Genomic DNA, 14,834 nt, shown 5'->3' with positions numbered 1-14,834 from the left:
CCACGTCTGCATCATACCACAGCTCAGCGGAGTAAGTGAGATTTAACACAAGTGTAGCACATTTTAGACCGCCCCTTTCACCGAGGGAAAAACTTTAAAATTAAAAGAAATTATAAATGCATTTTTTTTCCGAGAGGATTTTTCGTTTGATTATTACTTCGGAATTTAAAAGACATTTTGAATCTGAACAGCAGGCATGAACGTGGGATATGTTAGTGGAGCTGACCTTCAAGCTATGCAGCAACAGATTGTTGAAGAAAATATATTAATAATATATAATCTCTTTTATAATATAAAGGCGTGTTAAGTGACCAAAAACAAACAAACAAACAAAACAAAAGTGATCTTTATCAAGAGACCTGATAAATTCTATGAACCCGAATAGCTCAGGGATTTAACTTTTGTCATACAAGATTTATTCAAAATACTCACAAATTACAAGGCAATTCGGTACGCATTTTGAGTGCCGCTGGATTTCAGATATTCCGAAAAAAAAAAAAAAAAAAAAAAGACAACAATGATACAAAAAAAAAAAAATCACAAAATGCCCACTTTGATAAAAACATTTATAATTTCACGGTCGTATATCAAATACTGCAGGCATATGAAACAGCTTAATTACTGACCCTCTGCACAAATGTTTGGGAGGGGACGTAAGATGTAAACATAAAATGTTTTTGTACAAATAGCCGCAGTATTCGGTAAGAAACTGCTCCGAAGACAGATCCTTACAAAACTATCAACATCAACACATCGAAACTTACAAAAATTTACAAATGTACATTTTTTTTTCCTTTTTGTCTCTGTTGCTGTTGTTGTTCTAATTCAAACATGCACTTTGGTTCGGTAATACAAAATCCTTCAATGTTAGATTGAAAAATAAATAAAAACATATCGAAGTCCAAACTCATTTACAAAAAAAAATATTATAATAATAATAATTTTACACCAACATGCCTAAGCCTACAATAATGTACCACATTGTCTAACAGATTTACAAGACTCTCTCCGTAAGTGGACCTGTGGGCCGTCAGGGCGTGTAGGCACCGAGCCAAACGCTCTGAACAAGTGATGTTTGAAAATATATTCTTTTTATATGCCTGGAAATTAGCACGTCTTCAAGGTTAGCACATTTTCCTTCCGATGTGGTTAAAATGCGTCTCTTGATTCTGGATTTCTGTTTTGTGGCTCATCCCCTTCACACACCCCCCCCCCCCCCCCCCCCCCCCGCCCACCCTCCAAAACAAGGGTACCAGTGGTCCTAAACAGGCACATGGGCACCAAAGCCAAACCGCGTTTTTAATTGTTAAGCTTGTGGAAATGTGTTTCTGTCTCTGCTGGTGTGTGTGTGTGTGTGTGTGTGTGTGTGTGCGTGTGTGAGCTTGAGCCGGGTTAAAAAGCGTCCCTCGGTTCTGGGTTTCTGTAAGGTGGTTCGTCTGCGGGGTCGGGTGTAGAGTGCCCGCTGGGTGGTGTTTGGGCGCCGCTGGCACCTGAGCTGTGGCAGACGTACCACTCGCTTAAATTCGCGGGCTGGGAGGCTCCCACCGGCTCTGACAACACCGAGGAGCCGCCTGGTTCCCGGCCCAAGTCTGAGGAAGGGGAGACCAGGGAGGGAGTGGACGACTCATAGCCCGAACTAGGCGGAGGGGACTTGCAGTGCACCTTCATGTGTTTCCTCAGGGAGCTGGGGTGTGTGTAGGACTTATCGCAGCCTCTCACTTTGCAGTTGTAGGGCTTATCGCTGGTGTGGACGTGCGAGTGCTTTTTCCGGTCACTGCTGTTGGCGAAGCGTCTGTCGCAGCCGTCAAATTCACATTTAAAGGGTTTCTCACCTGTTTTTGTGAGACAAGATAAAACACAAATAAGCGAATGAAAGAGTTCAAATGTGAACACGTGATACTCACCCTGAGGCACTAAGCTGCCTTTTCATTAACATACATTTTTTCCCTCTACATGTCTTCACTTTTATATGAAATGCACAAACAACCTGGTTAAGTGTAACATATGAGAGCACGAGCTGAAAATGAACTATGAACTGTATGAATAGAGCCAAAAAGGTGTAAAAGTGTGCCAGCTTTTATTATTTCATGTTTATCTTTATAATGCCATTTGATTTTATTTTGGGCATTTACACCCCCTCCTCCCACTTGCACTATGAAAACAAAAGTTTGCCTGCCTGGACAGCTCCCAGTCTGGTGTAAACATGAGGGCTGAACCCCTACTGTCCTGGGTCTATACCTGGTGTATGCATCCATCAAGGCATCAGTCAAAACAGACAAGCTACGAGCACAGACGTAGCAGGCCTGTAATACCGGCTCAAAATAATGATGAATCAAAGCACTGCCACCGCCAGGCTTCACCTACTGTGCGATAACGCAGTCTGTGTGTAATTTGAATCCTGCAAACGGTTGTGGACTGGCTGTAATTTTGCGTTTTAATAACAAGTATTTCTACCTGATTATGACAAGGCAAAAAAAAAAAAAAAAAAAGACAATCTGAATAAATTACACGGAAATCATCCACTGCTGATTTTTCTCCCGCGATTAAAGCTTTTGAGAATATGTAATTGCCTCTGTCTAATTACACTTGCGGGCTGAATATCAATTTGACCTTCAGCTGTTGGGTTGAGAGAGCCAATCAAGGATATTAGTGTAGTACAAGAAACCGTCGAGGAGCAGACCCCAGGGGCAGCCCCAGTCATAACTACACTTTCGGATAGGTTTTAAACATGATACCAAGGACCAGGCCCCTTGGGAGTCAACACACAGAAATAATTTAGCAGATTTGTACTTAGGTAATGTGAGCAAATTATATGAATAATACATAGGGTGCAGAAATGAAACAGAGGGATATTGCCATGTAGCCACCGATAAAAAAAAAAGAAGGGCAAAAGTAATTGTATTAATTTACAAGTCTGACTCGACATTGTCAGGCCTCTTTTCCCTCCTAGTTCCACAGCACGTCACTGGGTGGCAAGCAGCCATGTTGCACCAGTATTTGTTTTTGCAGTTAAATCAGAGATGCTTTAAGCTGCATTGCATGCACACCCATCATTATGCAGGTAGTCAGTCAGCTGTGCAAACCTGCCTGTTAGTAAACTGTTTCAGTTTCACTTGTAAACTTGTTGCTTGAGCTAAAGGGTACAAAGGCTTAATCGTCCAAAAAGCACGTTTTCTGTATGAACCGGTTACTTTCAGATTGATGAAACGCACAGCTACACGTAGCTTACATGATTTTGAAATAACAGCGACAAAAAATGAAACACAATAATAATAATAATATTACTACTAAAAATAATACTAATAACAGATGAAGTGGGTGGCCAAGGCAAAAATAAAAACATCATCTCCACATCATCATCACCATCATCATAACCATTATATCAGTTGCTAAAAGTGAAGATACACCTTTCCAGCTTTGCTGCCAGTCATGTCTGGCAGGACATGCACTGAACTATTTGGACAGGACCTGACATGGGCCTCAGTCTTTGTGCTGTGGTGTAAACAAGAGGTTGAACCGTCAAACGCCTGAGTGAGCTGTACCATAATCCCCAAACCTAACCTTTGTGAAACTTGCGAGCACTGATGCAACTCATAACAAACAGGTGGCCAGTAGCTGTTGCGTCCTGCTGTATAGGCTATCGAGCAGCAGCGCGGACTGATTAATTGCCACAGGTCATGAAAGTGCATTCTAATGCGTAGAGTTGCGTAAAATAAAATTACAATAAATAAATAAATAAATAAATAATGGAAAATTATCCACAAAAAAAATCACTTCACTTGCAAGTAGAAAGCGTGCAAACCCCGCAGCTGAATTTCAAAATGCGACTTGATAGCTCTATTTTACGATTTACAGTGCATTTCCAACAATCACAGCATTTCCTTCTATGAATATTAAGCCACTGACCTGTGTGCGTCCTTTTGTGAATCTTTAGATTTTCGGATCTTGCGAACACTTTCCCACAACCAGGGAACGGACACGGAAACGGTTTCTCCCCGGTGTGCACTCGAATGTGATTTACAAGTTTGTATTTTGCTTTAAACGGTTTGCCTTCCCTGGGACACTCTTCCCAAAAACATATATGGTTCGCTTGCTCTGGTCCTCCAACGTGCTCTACCGTCACATGCGTTACGAGTTCGTGCATGGTGCTGTAAGTTTTGGAGCAAAGTTTCTTCGGCGAGTGCTCCGGCTCCAGCCACTTGCAAATCAGCTCTTGCTTTATCGGCTGCCTCATGTAGCGGAAAAAGGCACCGGCTCCGTGGTGGTGGTGAGCGCTAAGATTCATATTCAGATTCAGACCACCGTAGCCATGCAAAGGCGAGGCAGAGAACGGATCAGCCCTGGAGCCTGCCACTTGACTCAAGTGATCAGACCTAACATACATTTCTCCAGGTAGTCCTAACCTTATTTGTCCATTCAGTGTTTGGCCACCCGGTGATCCGCTAGAAGGCTGCTCGTGGTGGAGTCCGGAGAAGAGGGTATGGTTCCCAGCGTCAGGGTGATGACCATAGTGTCCGGGATAGCTACCTGTTGTTGAGACAAACATTCCGTGGTGAGAGGCTGAACCAGCAGTCTGGTCAGTCAGTACTGGCATGGCTTGAGCTGTCAGATCTCTCCGGATGAGGAAATCCCTACCTGCAGATAAAGCCTGGGCCGTGTGAGACATAGAATAGGGGACCGATGTCGCCTGAACCGGGCCAAAAGCTCCCGTTTGACTGGAGACCACTTCACTGTGGCCTGCCATATGATGATTGTGGTGGTGGTGATGGTGGTGGGGATAATGATGGGCTGGGCTGATTTTGAGGGCCGCGGAGTGCCCCATGTGTTCTGGCCCGAATGGACTCGGCCCCAGGCGGGGTTCCGCAGTAATCTCCCCAGGGTGCGAGTGAGCCATTGAGTGTGGATGGCTGCTGAACCCCGGGAAGCCTGTCACGCTCTGAGGGGTATGGTGGTGATGATGGTGATGGTGGTGAGCCCCTGCCAAGTCAACTAATCTCAGCGCCGTGTTCCGTTTGGAAAACGTAGGGTCCATCACGGGGCTTCCCAAAGCATCCACGCTCATTACTTCCTAATTTTAGAATAACTTGACAGCAGGCAAAATAATAATGATGATGACAAATATATTTTAATCGCAATGAAAAAATAAAGAAAAAAACTTTATAAAGTTAAGTCTATCTGCAGACTACATGGAATCCCATTCGGTTGAGAGGCAGCAGCAGGACGCTTTGATACTGAATAGAGATTCATGGTAGGCGCTGCAGCCCGTGGAGCTAAACAATCACCCTGCGCTCTAATTGGTCAGAGCTCTGTGATTGACGTCACCAGTGACAGTTTCCAACGTGAAGAAAAATGTCTTAGTGACAGCGAGCAGCTACCGCGCATGCGCAGTGCCTCGGGCAACGCTCAGGAAAAAAAAGGAATAGTTGTTATGCAAAGGTTATTGTACAATAAAAGTCCTAAAAAGTTGATCCCGATATACAGTCGCCTCTCTTTTGTTGCGGCTGACAAAGGCTGTGAGGCTATGAAATAGCAATTTCCCCACTTTGATTATGTCCTTACAAAACAGACTGCTCCGCGAAGAGTGTACATATTGTCGCTGTAAAAGTTGTAAGGATCATAAATAATGCAGTGATATCTTTATTTTGCACTGCAGCGTATTAAGGGCAACTTTACGCACAAATTACGCGTAAGTTTACGCACGTAAACGATCGATGTCAGCGGAGAAAAACTTGTGCAAAGGACAACTCCACGTGGTAGTTTTAAATAGTCCGGAGTACATACCATTAATATGCGCTTTGATAAATGCACATATTTACATATCCAGCCGTTTGCCCTTCAGCGCATACTACAGAGCTGACTCCGTGCTCTGCCTGGTGGGATCCGTGTGAGTAGGATGTGTGAATAGGGCGAGCTGCGGCCATTGTCCCGAGGAAAAAAAATGTAATGGACGGGACCTGTTGTTATGATCCGGGGTAATTTTGCTTTAGACCCAGGACGGCAGCAGATGAGGGTCACAGAAGGTGGTACCGTCGCAGACTTAAGTTCAAAATAAATCGTTTCTGTAGCCCACTGTAAGTACCGATACAAGCTTATCCTGCAAAGGATAAAACTAACCGTGATTATTTTTCCATCTTTGTTTGAATGCTTAACTGAAAGACAGTAATCGCTACAAATCGTAGCAAAACGCCGTGCGGTTTTATAAATTATCCTCCACTAAGATGGGTATTTTTTTCTACACGGACTTTGTCTTTTTTAAACCGTCAGCAGACTAAAAGAAATCAAATGGTTAGTTATTACAATGCTGACTAATTTGTTTATATAGCTTCACACGGACTATAATTTTCAGCATGGTTGACTTTTTCGGTGAAACAATCTTGCATGCCGACACTGCAATAATTGTCTTGCAATATCATAACTGTGGAAGTTGTATTAGATTTTTTTTCTGTTGTGACGCTGTCATTACTTTGACTTTTTTTATTTGTTTTTTACATTTTGGGAGTATGCGTTATATACACCAATTCGACATGTGCGGCTCATTTTTGAGTGAAGTTTTATCATCTCTGGTTGCAGGGGAAAAAAAGATGATTGTGACTTTGACCACTACTTTATGGATTTCACAATCTGATGTCAGATACGAGGTGTTTTAATAGGTGCTGTTTGTCTTCTACTTGGTTCGTAATTTGTAGAGTCAAGTCTAAAACCCCAAATTATTTTCAGAGTCGCTCGTCAGCATTTCCGTTAATGAGAAAAACAAGTGCACACAATCTGAACTTGTGTTTAGGGGTGACTGAATTCATCATTCTTAGATGTAGTAATTAAAATAAAGCAATTAACCGAATATTAAGTGACTTTTAATCAGCTACCATTTTTTGATAAGAGAAAATCAGTTGCAAACCTGTATTACTCTAGGTTATTTCTATGGATTGACTTGTCAAAACCTTTGCTGACAGCGTCATATCCAGCACATTAGAAACTGAGTCAATATTTTGAGACGTGACGGATCCAAAAGATGTTTATTAAATGGCCTTTACGCATGTGGCTCATGAGGCTCACAGCTGCAGCCTTCAGAGGCATCACAGCACCAGCGTAATGCAAAACTTTGAAGTGCTATTTCTGGTCCAAGTTGTGCATGCACTCACTCACTCACTCTTGGAGACAAGTAAGCTAGGGAGCTGTACGAGATCCCAAATCAAAAAGCTGAATAATGCAGCGAGGTCTCATAAAACGTCGCATTTGCTCCCTTGGCTTTCACTTTAAACCCTCAACTAGCTTCTGCTAACAATTTCAATTCTGCACATGTAGTATCATAGCCGATTATTGGCCGTTTCATTAGGATAGCCTATAGCTTTTGCGCATTAAAACTAAATATGTTCAATTCATTTTGAGGCACACGGGGAACTTTGAGTGCGTTGCAGTGTCATGTACTACTGCAACAACTCTAATTTATCTTTCCATGTTTCAATATTGTATACAATACTCTCAGCTTATCAATGATATGTCATTCTTACCGTTTCCCACCTGTTGAAATATCCCTCCAAAATTTTGTATAGCAGAATATGGGGACACCTAAAAGGAAAAAAAAAGTCGGATCAAGTCGTAGTTCTACTTGTTAAGTTGAGAACAACAAACCTTCCTCTCTTTCCTTGGTCTCCTAAGGCTGACTAGGAGAATGGCTTGTAGAAGCCAGTCTAGTAGCCAAGAAGATATTTTAATGGTTTGTATGGCACGTCTGTGCGTGTGGCTTTGAACTCTAGCAGCCGGAGGTTCCTGCAGAGAGCGCCGCAAATCCCACTTGATAACTTCGACAACCCACAACGTTTTACACACAGGTTATGCATTGCTGGTCTGCTAAAAAAAAAAAAAAAATTAGAGCGAGTCGCGCAAGCTCAGCCAAACCGTGATGGATAAATTAGGTATAGTTGTAGATCCAAGTTAAATACTGGCCTATATATTCAAGGTAACCTTTGTGAACGCGGGGTGCTGGTGAGCATGATGTGGAAATCTAAAGCACAGATGTTCCACTGGTGTGCGCTTCAGTGGACGCCGAAAGACAGTGTTGAAGTGAAACAGAGCTACAAAACTCGAAGTGCGCACAAGAGGAAGAAAACAAAACGTTGTATGGACTCCTTTGAAGTGAAACAGATAAAGTGATAATGCCCTGCCTTTCGAGAGAGTGATGACCCCAAATGAACTTCAAATAGCGGTTCCCCTAAGTTTTCCGAATGAAACACATCTAAACCGTGTCTCTCTATACCTGTACCTGGCACACGTGATGACGGGTCCAGGTTAGAACTCTGTCAGGTTTCATGATCTCCTGAATGCCGTCCCACGTGCAATAAATAAGAGAGGTGTCAGATAATAATCATTGAAAGCAGACAAACAGATTGACGCATCTGTCAGCCTGAGCGCTTAACTGTACAAAACGTTATCAATTAAACAAACAAAAAAAGGGCGTGCTTGGTAATCTGATGGCCATGGCAACAAAGGCAACGTTTGGTTTGTAACCCTTCTGCACTCCGTGGCTGCAAAACGGGCTTCGACTTACTTTCTACGAGGCCAATTGTTGTCTTGTGTTTCCCAACTTTTGTTTTGCTGTTATTCAGCCCTTTAACCAAATTCACAGTCAGCATTCTCACAATATCTGGGATTGATGATGCAAAGAGGCCAATAGAAGTGAGGGCCCTGCACCGTGGATTGTTATTTGGTGAGTGGATGTTATTGGGGGGAAAGGGGCTCCGCCAATGAACGAGAAGCTCCGGAGCCACGTGACTACCCCCCTCCTCTCCCATTCATCAGGGCTGGACTGTGTTGTCTTTTCAATTCATTTATCTGCAGGAATGATTGCGACTATCAGTCTAGAGCTCACCGCCTGACTGAGGAGGTGAAAGTTGCGCCACAGGAAGATAAACCGCAAAAGACAATATTGCATGTATACACGATTTTGCGTGTGCATCGGATGAGCGGTATAGGGGGATTCCTCGCGTCTTAAAAAGTAAACAGAAATTCGGTGGATTTGAGAGTTTGCTCAGTGTAGAGGTCCAAGAGATACAGAGAGGGGGAGGAAGAATATCTGCGCGTGGTTTTTTGATTTCTGCTCTCAGTCGTCTCAGCGAGTCTAGACTGAAGATGCTCCTGGACGCAGGACCGCAGTATCCCACCATAGGAGTCACTACTTTCGGCTCCTCACGGCATCACTCAACAGGCGAAGTCACAGAGAGAGAAGTAGCGTTGGGGATAAATCCGTTCGCAGATGGGATGGGCGCCTTCAAAATAAACCACAGCTCCCACGATATTGGCTCCGGACAGACGGCGTTTTCTTCCCAGGCGCCCGGCTACGCAGCAGCTGCCTTGGGACACCATCACCACCCGACCCACGTTGGCTCTTACTCCACGGCGGCTTTCAACTCCACCAGGGACTTTCTCTTCAGAAATCGGGGTTTTGGGGATGCCACCGGGGCGCAGCACAGTCTGTTTGCCTCCGGAAGTTTCGCAGGGCCACATGGACACTCAGATGCAGCCGGGCACCTGCTCTTCCCAGGGCTCCACGAGCAAGCAGCAAGCCATGCCTCTTCCAACGTGGTCAACAGCCAGATGCGGCTGGGCTTCTCGGGGGACATGTACGGACGGGCCGACCAGTATGGCCACGTTACGAGCCCCAGGTCTGACCACTATGCGTCAACCCAGCTGCACGGCTATGGCCCCATGAACATGAATATGGCTGCACATCACGGAGCAGGGGCCTTCTTTCGATACATGAGGCAGCCGATCAAACAAGAGCTTATCTGCAAGTGGATCGAACCGGAGCAGCTGACGAATCCCAAAAAGTCGTGCAACAAAACTTTTAGCACGATGCACGAGCTTGTGACCCATCTAACGGTGGAGCATGTGGGAGGACCAGAGCAGACGAACCACATTTGCTTCTGGGAGGACTGCTCCAGAGAAGGAAAGCCATTCAAAGCCAAATACAAACTTGTAAATCATATCAGAGTACACACCGGTGAAAAGCCCTTTCCGTGTCCGTTCCCCGGCTGTGGCAAAGTATTTGCTCGATCGGAAAATCTAAAAATACACAAAAGGACTCACACCGGTAAGATCCGCACAGATTGACCGTTTTTTTCTTAGTGCCAAAATCAGTGCTGAGAATGCCTCATTCAAAATATGCATGCAATCAGGATTATTATTTATAAGGCAGCTGCAGTATCTTCACTGACATTTGACTCAGTGCAGCTGTCGACAGAAAATATTTTATAGGCTTTTGTTTTTGCTTCCCCAGATTTGCTATTTTATATTACATTTAAAATAATATTTAAATTCAAATTGATATTATTTATGCACATCTAAATAAGCTAATTCAAATGTATTTACAGTGGATAATTATTGCAAGGCAATCCAATCCAAATGACTTAAAAAAATAAAAATCTTTACTCTGGTTACTGTTTTACATTTTCAAATATGTAAAGTCAAAATAAAAAATGTGTAATAATAATGTTAAAGCCCCATCGGTGTCAAACACTATATTGTTATTTTTCTTGCTTCGTTTAGGTGAGAAGCCTTTTAAATGTGAGTTTGAAGGCTGCGACAGGCGGTTTGCAAACAGCAGTGACCGCAAGAAACACATGCACGTCCACACATCGGACAAGCCCTATCTCTGCAAAATGTGCGACAAGTCATACACACATCCCAGCTCCCTCCGAAAACACATGAAGGTAAAACCAGTTTTATTATTATTATTATTATTGTATTTTTTTGTATTCCTGCAATGTTTATCTGTGTGCAAGTGCAATTCACAGACTGTTTTTTTGCTGCTTTCAATGCGTGACTGGAAACCAGGATACAAAATATTTCTTTATTTGTATAATTTTATTCTAACAGGATGTCCCAGTTTCCCCCCCTCCTTTTTTTCCCTTCAGTGTAGTAACAGAAACACAAGTTAATTTGTCTTGACACTTTCTTTCTTTAACCGACAAATCAGATTAAGATCTTAATGGGAATAATTATGTTTTGGGTATGCTTTTTTTTGTTTCTTTTTTGTGTTTTTTAGAATTCTGCACATGTCCCCCAACAGTCAGATTAGGACTTTTAATTTGTTTTGATGAGGTTCTTATGTTCTGTGTTTGATCAAAAACAAAAACGAAAACAAAAACCCCCACGGTGCACCACGATTCTCAAAACACGTTTCTCATTACTCGCAGGTCCACGAATCCAACAATGCAGGATCGCAGCCATCTCCAGCGGCCAGTTCAGGGTACGAGTCGTCGACACCTCCCACCATAGTATCACCGTCCACAGAGAACCAGAGCAGCAGCTCCATATCACCAGCAGCCTCAGCAGTACACCACACAACCAGCCACAGCACGCTGTCGTCAAATTTCAATGAATGGTACGTGTAAATATTTTTGAAAAAGAAAAAGAAAGCACGGGGAAAAAAGACTGCAGAAATAAAGAAATAAATAAAACTGCTTGGAATCAAAGACTTTATCAAGTCAGCCAGTGAAACGAGGACTGAAAAAACACACGGGAGGCCCAAACGATCAATAAAAGGCTGCCTTAATGTCAGTGAAAGAGAATGCATGGACATAAAGGAGGCAAGGACAGCCACCTACTTAAACTTTTTCCCCCCTAAATATTTCTTTGAGTCTTTATTTTTACTGAGAGACTGCTCAAAAAAAAAGGAAGAAGAGAGAGATCTCAAAAAGCATGCTATCTGCGGGTAGAGGCCTGAATTTTTGTACATAAGGATTTCACCAAGTTGAAAAAAAAATGTAATATTTTATTTTGTAAATAGTTCTATCACAGTTTAAGGGAATTTGTGAAAAATGTGGTCCCTAGATATATGGAAAAATGAGATGGTTTTAAGAATACTGCGATGAATAGACTTCATTGAAAAGAATGTTATAGTTGTGTACCAAATGTGAATTATTCAGTATTACTACAGTCTACACGTCGACTTAACCGACTCTTAGTATTAATGTGCTTTTGTAGCCTATTCAGTGCAACATTTTCGTCCAAGGTCCAGTTTGAGTAGCACAGTATCATTGTTGTTATTTAATGTCATGTCGATAAATCGTGTAGTGAAAGCCTGAAATTCCGTGTCAATCTGTTTATGTAGTGATAATTATAAAATCTCTGTCAATTGCTTTGTCTGAAAGGAAGTATTATGTAAGTAGCTCAATTTTCCATATTTATCCGCATGTAAAGGACCGGTAACATGTTAGAAATGATCGGTATTTATGGAGAAATGCGCTCGTATGTAAAATTTAGTTTACAAAAACAACAAAAAAAAATGTTTGGATACATTTCGTACTATATTAAAGGATTAAAAAAATACAAGAATGCAATGCGTTGGAGGTTATTGGTTTCATTAGTGTTTGAGGTTGATCTCAACATGAGTGCTGTGTTAAACTAATGGGTTCTTTTTATAGGATGCATCACCAAAACAGACCCCCTTTTTTTCCACCACGATAATCCATTTAGTACAGTTCCGATGGAAGAATAATTGCATGGTTAGTTGCACAAATAATTTTAACTCTTTATGTGTGTGCGTATGTGTGTGTGTGTGTGTGTGTGGGGGGGGGGGGGGGGGGGGTGCTTTTGCAGTAAGCGCGTGTGTGTGTTTGTGTGTGTATATAGATATATATACGTGTGTGAGGCACCAGCTCATTCTGAACGTAAAGGTTTGCCGTGTTTTAAACACGCTGTCACAACTTTTCCTGCCAGTCGATAATAAGTAAATTCACTCCCCAGTCTGCATCTTCTGTTTATCCAAAATTAACATCCAACACTTTGCCCTCCAGTAATGTGCAAATTAAATCGATTAATCACGGCGGTTGTTCCTCGGTGTAAAACCGGATTTTTTCCCCCCCTCTTGCCTTACTTAATTGTTCGGGAATCTAATTTTCCAATCTAATTTTTCTTTCCTGCGTTTTGTCGGATTTCATAGATTTAGGGAGAGTTGGTGTATTAGTCTGGCCCCTCATTGTTCCTGGCTGCAGCTTGCTTGACCGCCCCATTAGGCAGAGATCACATCAGCAGCCGCCACTGATCATGGTTAACACTGGCAGTGTGTGCACGGAGCCACGATCTGTCAGTCTGCACCCTCGTAAAGGCTTGTCGCACATGCCCGAAAAGAGCCACACAGCAAATTTAACGTCCCAAAAGAAAAAAAAAATGTACACATAGCAGCAGAGAAAACGCGTGCGTGTGCTCGTGCATGCTCGTCTATAGCGGCAAAAAATAAATAAATAAAACTAAAAAAAAAAAAAAAAACTAAAAACGACTCCCACCATCTTAGATGATTTGTTGAAATGTATTGAAATGTATTCATATTTTCTTTTCACGGACTATTAGATTTGGAGATAAATGAAGGATGGTAATAAAATGACTTTTTCGACTCTATTTAACACTATCTATCTGGTCCCAGTGCAGATGCTGCTCTCGTGCACCGCTATGGGGGTGAAAAAAAAAAATAAAATAAAGACGCACTCCACGCCCGTGCAGTGAATTCGTTTGCAGCTTTATAGAAAAATGTTCACATGCAACTTGAAATATAAATAGTTTAAAGTGGATGTGTTAAAACTGGCTCCTGTGGTTTTCTGGGCTGGCAGATAGTCCACACGTGCATTTTATTTAAATATAAAGTTGATGCCAAATTGACAAATGTTTGAGATAAAAGCTCAATTCGGCAAAAAAAAACCAAAACAAAAAAAACAGTTTATTTATCATTTGAGGGAAAGTCTTTAAATGTGAAATTATGTTTCGAGTCCAGACTAATAATGATGGAAATGCTCTTCGTGGAATGGATTTAAACTCAGACTGGATCCATAGTTTTTGCCTGCTAATGGCCACAGACTTGAGTTCATACTTTAGCCACGTTGTTTTTTAATTTCCCTGCAGATGCTTTTAGCAAATAGTGAAACTAAAACCTTTAAGTCTTACAAAAGAAAAAAAAAAAAAACGGAAACGAGAAAACAAACGTTAGCTCTTTGCCCTGCCAACACAACTCAATCCAAAAAGCAGGGGACTTTACTACTTAATTCTGACTTCGTGGTTCTGTCGTATTACTTTACACTGAACCTGCACACGGTGTCGAAAATGAGATGCTCGTAAAAGAAGAGTCGACGAGAGGCTGGAGGCGACTTCCATCAGGCTATAGGGCTGATGGTGACTCCAGATCAAATAGGAGCGCGGGGGGAAAAACATCCACTTTAAATGTATCTACGCTCAAGTCTGGAAATGACAAACAGATATCGGGAAAGCGCAGGCGCCAGCATCATGAATATTTATTACCAGCACTTGTGGCCAGTAAACCGAGCCTGACGTTTGTGTTACCAAGGTAGACACGCTGCAGCTTATGTGCGCATCAAAAATCAGACAGATTCAACCTTTCTTACTTTTGTTTTCTGCTTTTTTAAAATGCACGTGCAGTATATGGAAATAGGCTTTCATTAAAAAAAAAAAACGAACAAAAAAAAAACCACTTTCCCTCCCATTTTGTAAGTTTTGGCAGCTCTTAATGACTCGTTTGGACCTTACTTTTTCCCTTTTTTGTGAGATCATCCCCCTTTTTAAAAAAAAAAAAAAATCAGACGCTCTGATAAATGCTGCTTATGCAGAAACTTTGCACTGACACGTGGAGTATAGCCCAAGATTAGAAAAAAGCTATAATCCACGCTCCTTGATGGATGAGGTGCCCATGCTTTTGCCAGCGCTCTGATGTGCATGCCCAGCTGCCGTCACTCAATGAGAACTAAATCAATAAGTTAAACATTTGCAGTGGGGTTTAACTATTAGGTTTCCGGCGGAGGCTTACACGTGATATCCCTTTTTAAGTGATA

At 42.2% G+C, this 14,834-nt stretch overlaps 2 protein-coding genes across 3 annotated transcripts; one reads left to right on the top strand and one right to left on the bottom strand.

The window, feature by feature from the left end:
- Window positions 1-1,255: 1,255 nt before the first annotated feature.
- Window positions 1,256-5,298, bottom strand: zic4 (zic family member 4). Of its 2 annotated transcripts, XM_006795095.3 has the most exons (3): window positions 4,636-5,298; window positions 3,907-4,527; window positions 1,256-1,832 (listed from the first exon to the last, which is right to left on the bottom strand). In XM_006795095.3, the coding sequence occupies exons 1-3, from the start codon at window positions 5,060-5,062 to the stop codon at window positions 1,393-1,395; spliced, it is 1,488 nt and encodes a 495-aa protein (XP_006795158.1). In that variant the 5' UTR covers window positions 5,063-5,298; the 3' UTR covers window positions 1,256-1,392. The 2 variants fall into 2 exon arrangements, with proteins under 2 accessions (XP_006795158.1, XP_006795157.1); XM_006795094.3 differs by having other exon boundaries at window positions 3,907-5,295.
- A 3,497-nt stretch (window positions 5,299-8,795) lies between these two features.
- On the top strand, window positions 8,796-12,333 carry zic1 (zic family member 1 (odd-paired homolog, Drosophila)). Its single transcript, XM_006795096.2, has 3 exons — window positions 8,796-10,087; window positions 10,543-10,706; window positions 11,193-12,333. The coding sequence occupies exons 1-3, from the start codon at window positions 9,127-9,129 to the stop codon at window positions 11,388-11,390; spliced, it is 1,323 nt and encodes a 440-aa protein (XP_006795159.1). The 5' UTR covers window positions 8,796-9,126; the 3' UTR covers window positions 11,391-12,333.
- Window positions 12,334-14,834: the final 2,501 nt, after the last annotated feature.

Source organism: Neolamprologus brichardi, chromosome 9 (genome assembly GCF_056152115.1).
Source record: "Neolamprologus brichardi isolate AB-2024 chromosome 9, ASM5615211v1, whole genome shotgun sequence".
In the NCBI taxonomy this organism is placed as follows: domain Eukaryota; kingdom Metazoa; phylum Chordata; class Actinopteri; order Cichliformes; family Cichlidae; genus Neolamprologus; species Neolamprologus brichardi.
This window is presented reverse-complemented; position numbering and strand designations above follow the sequence as displayed.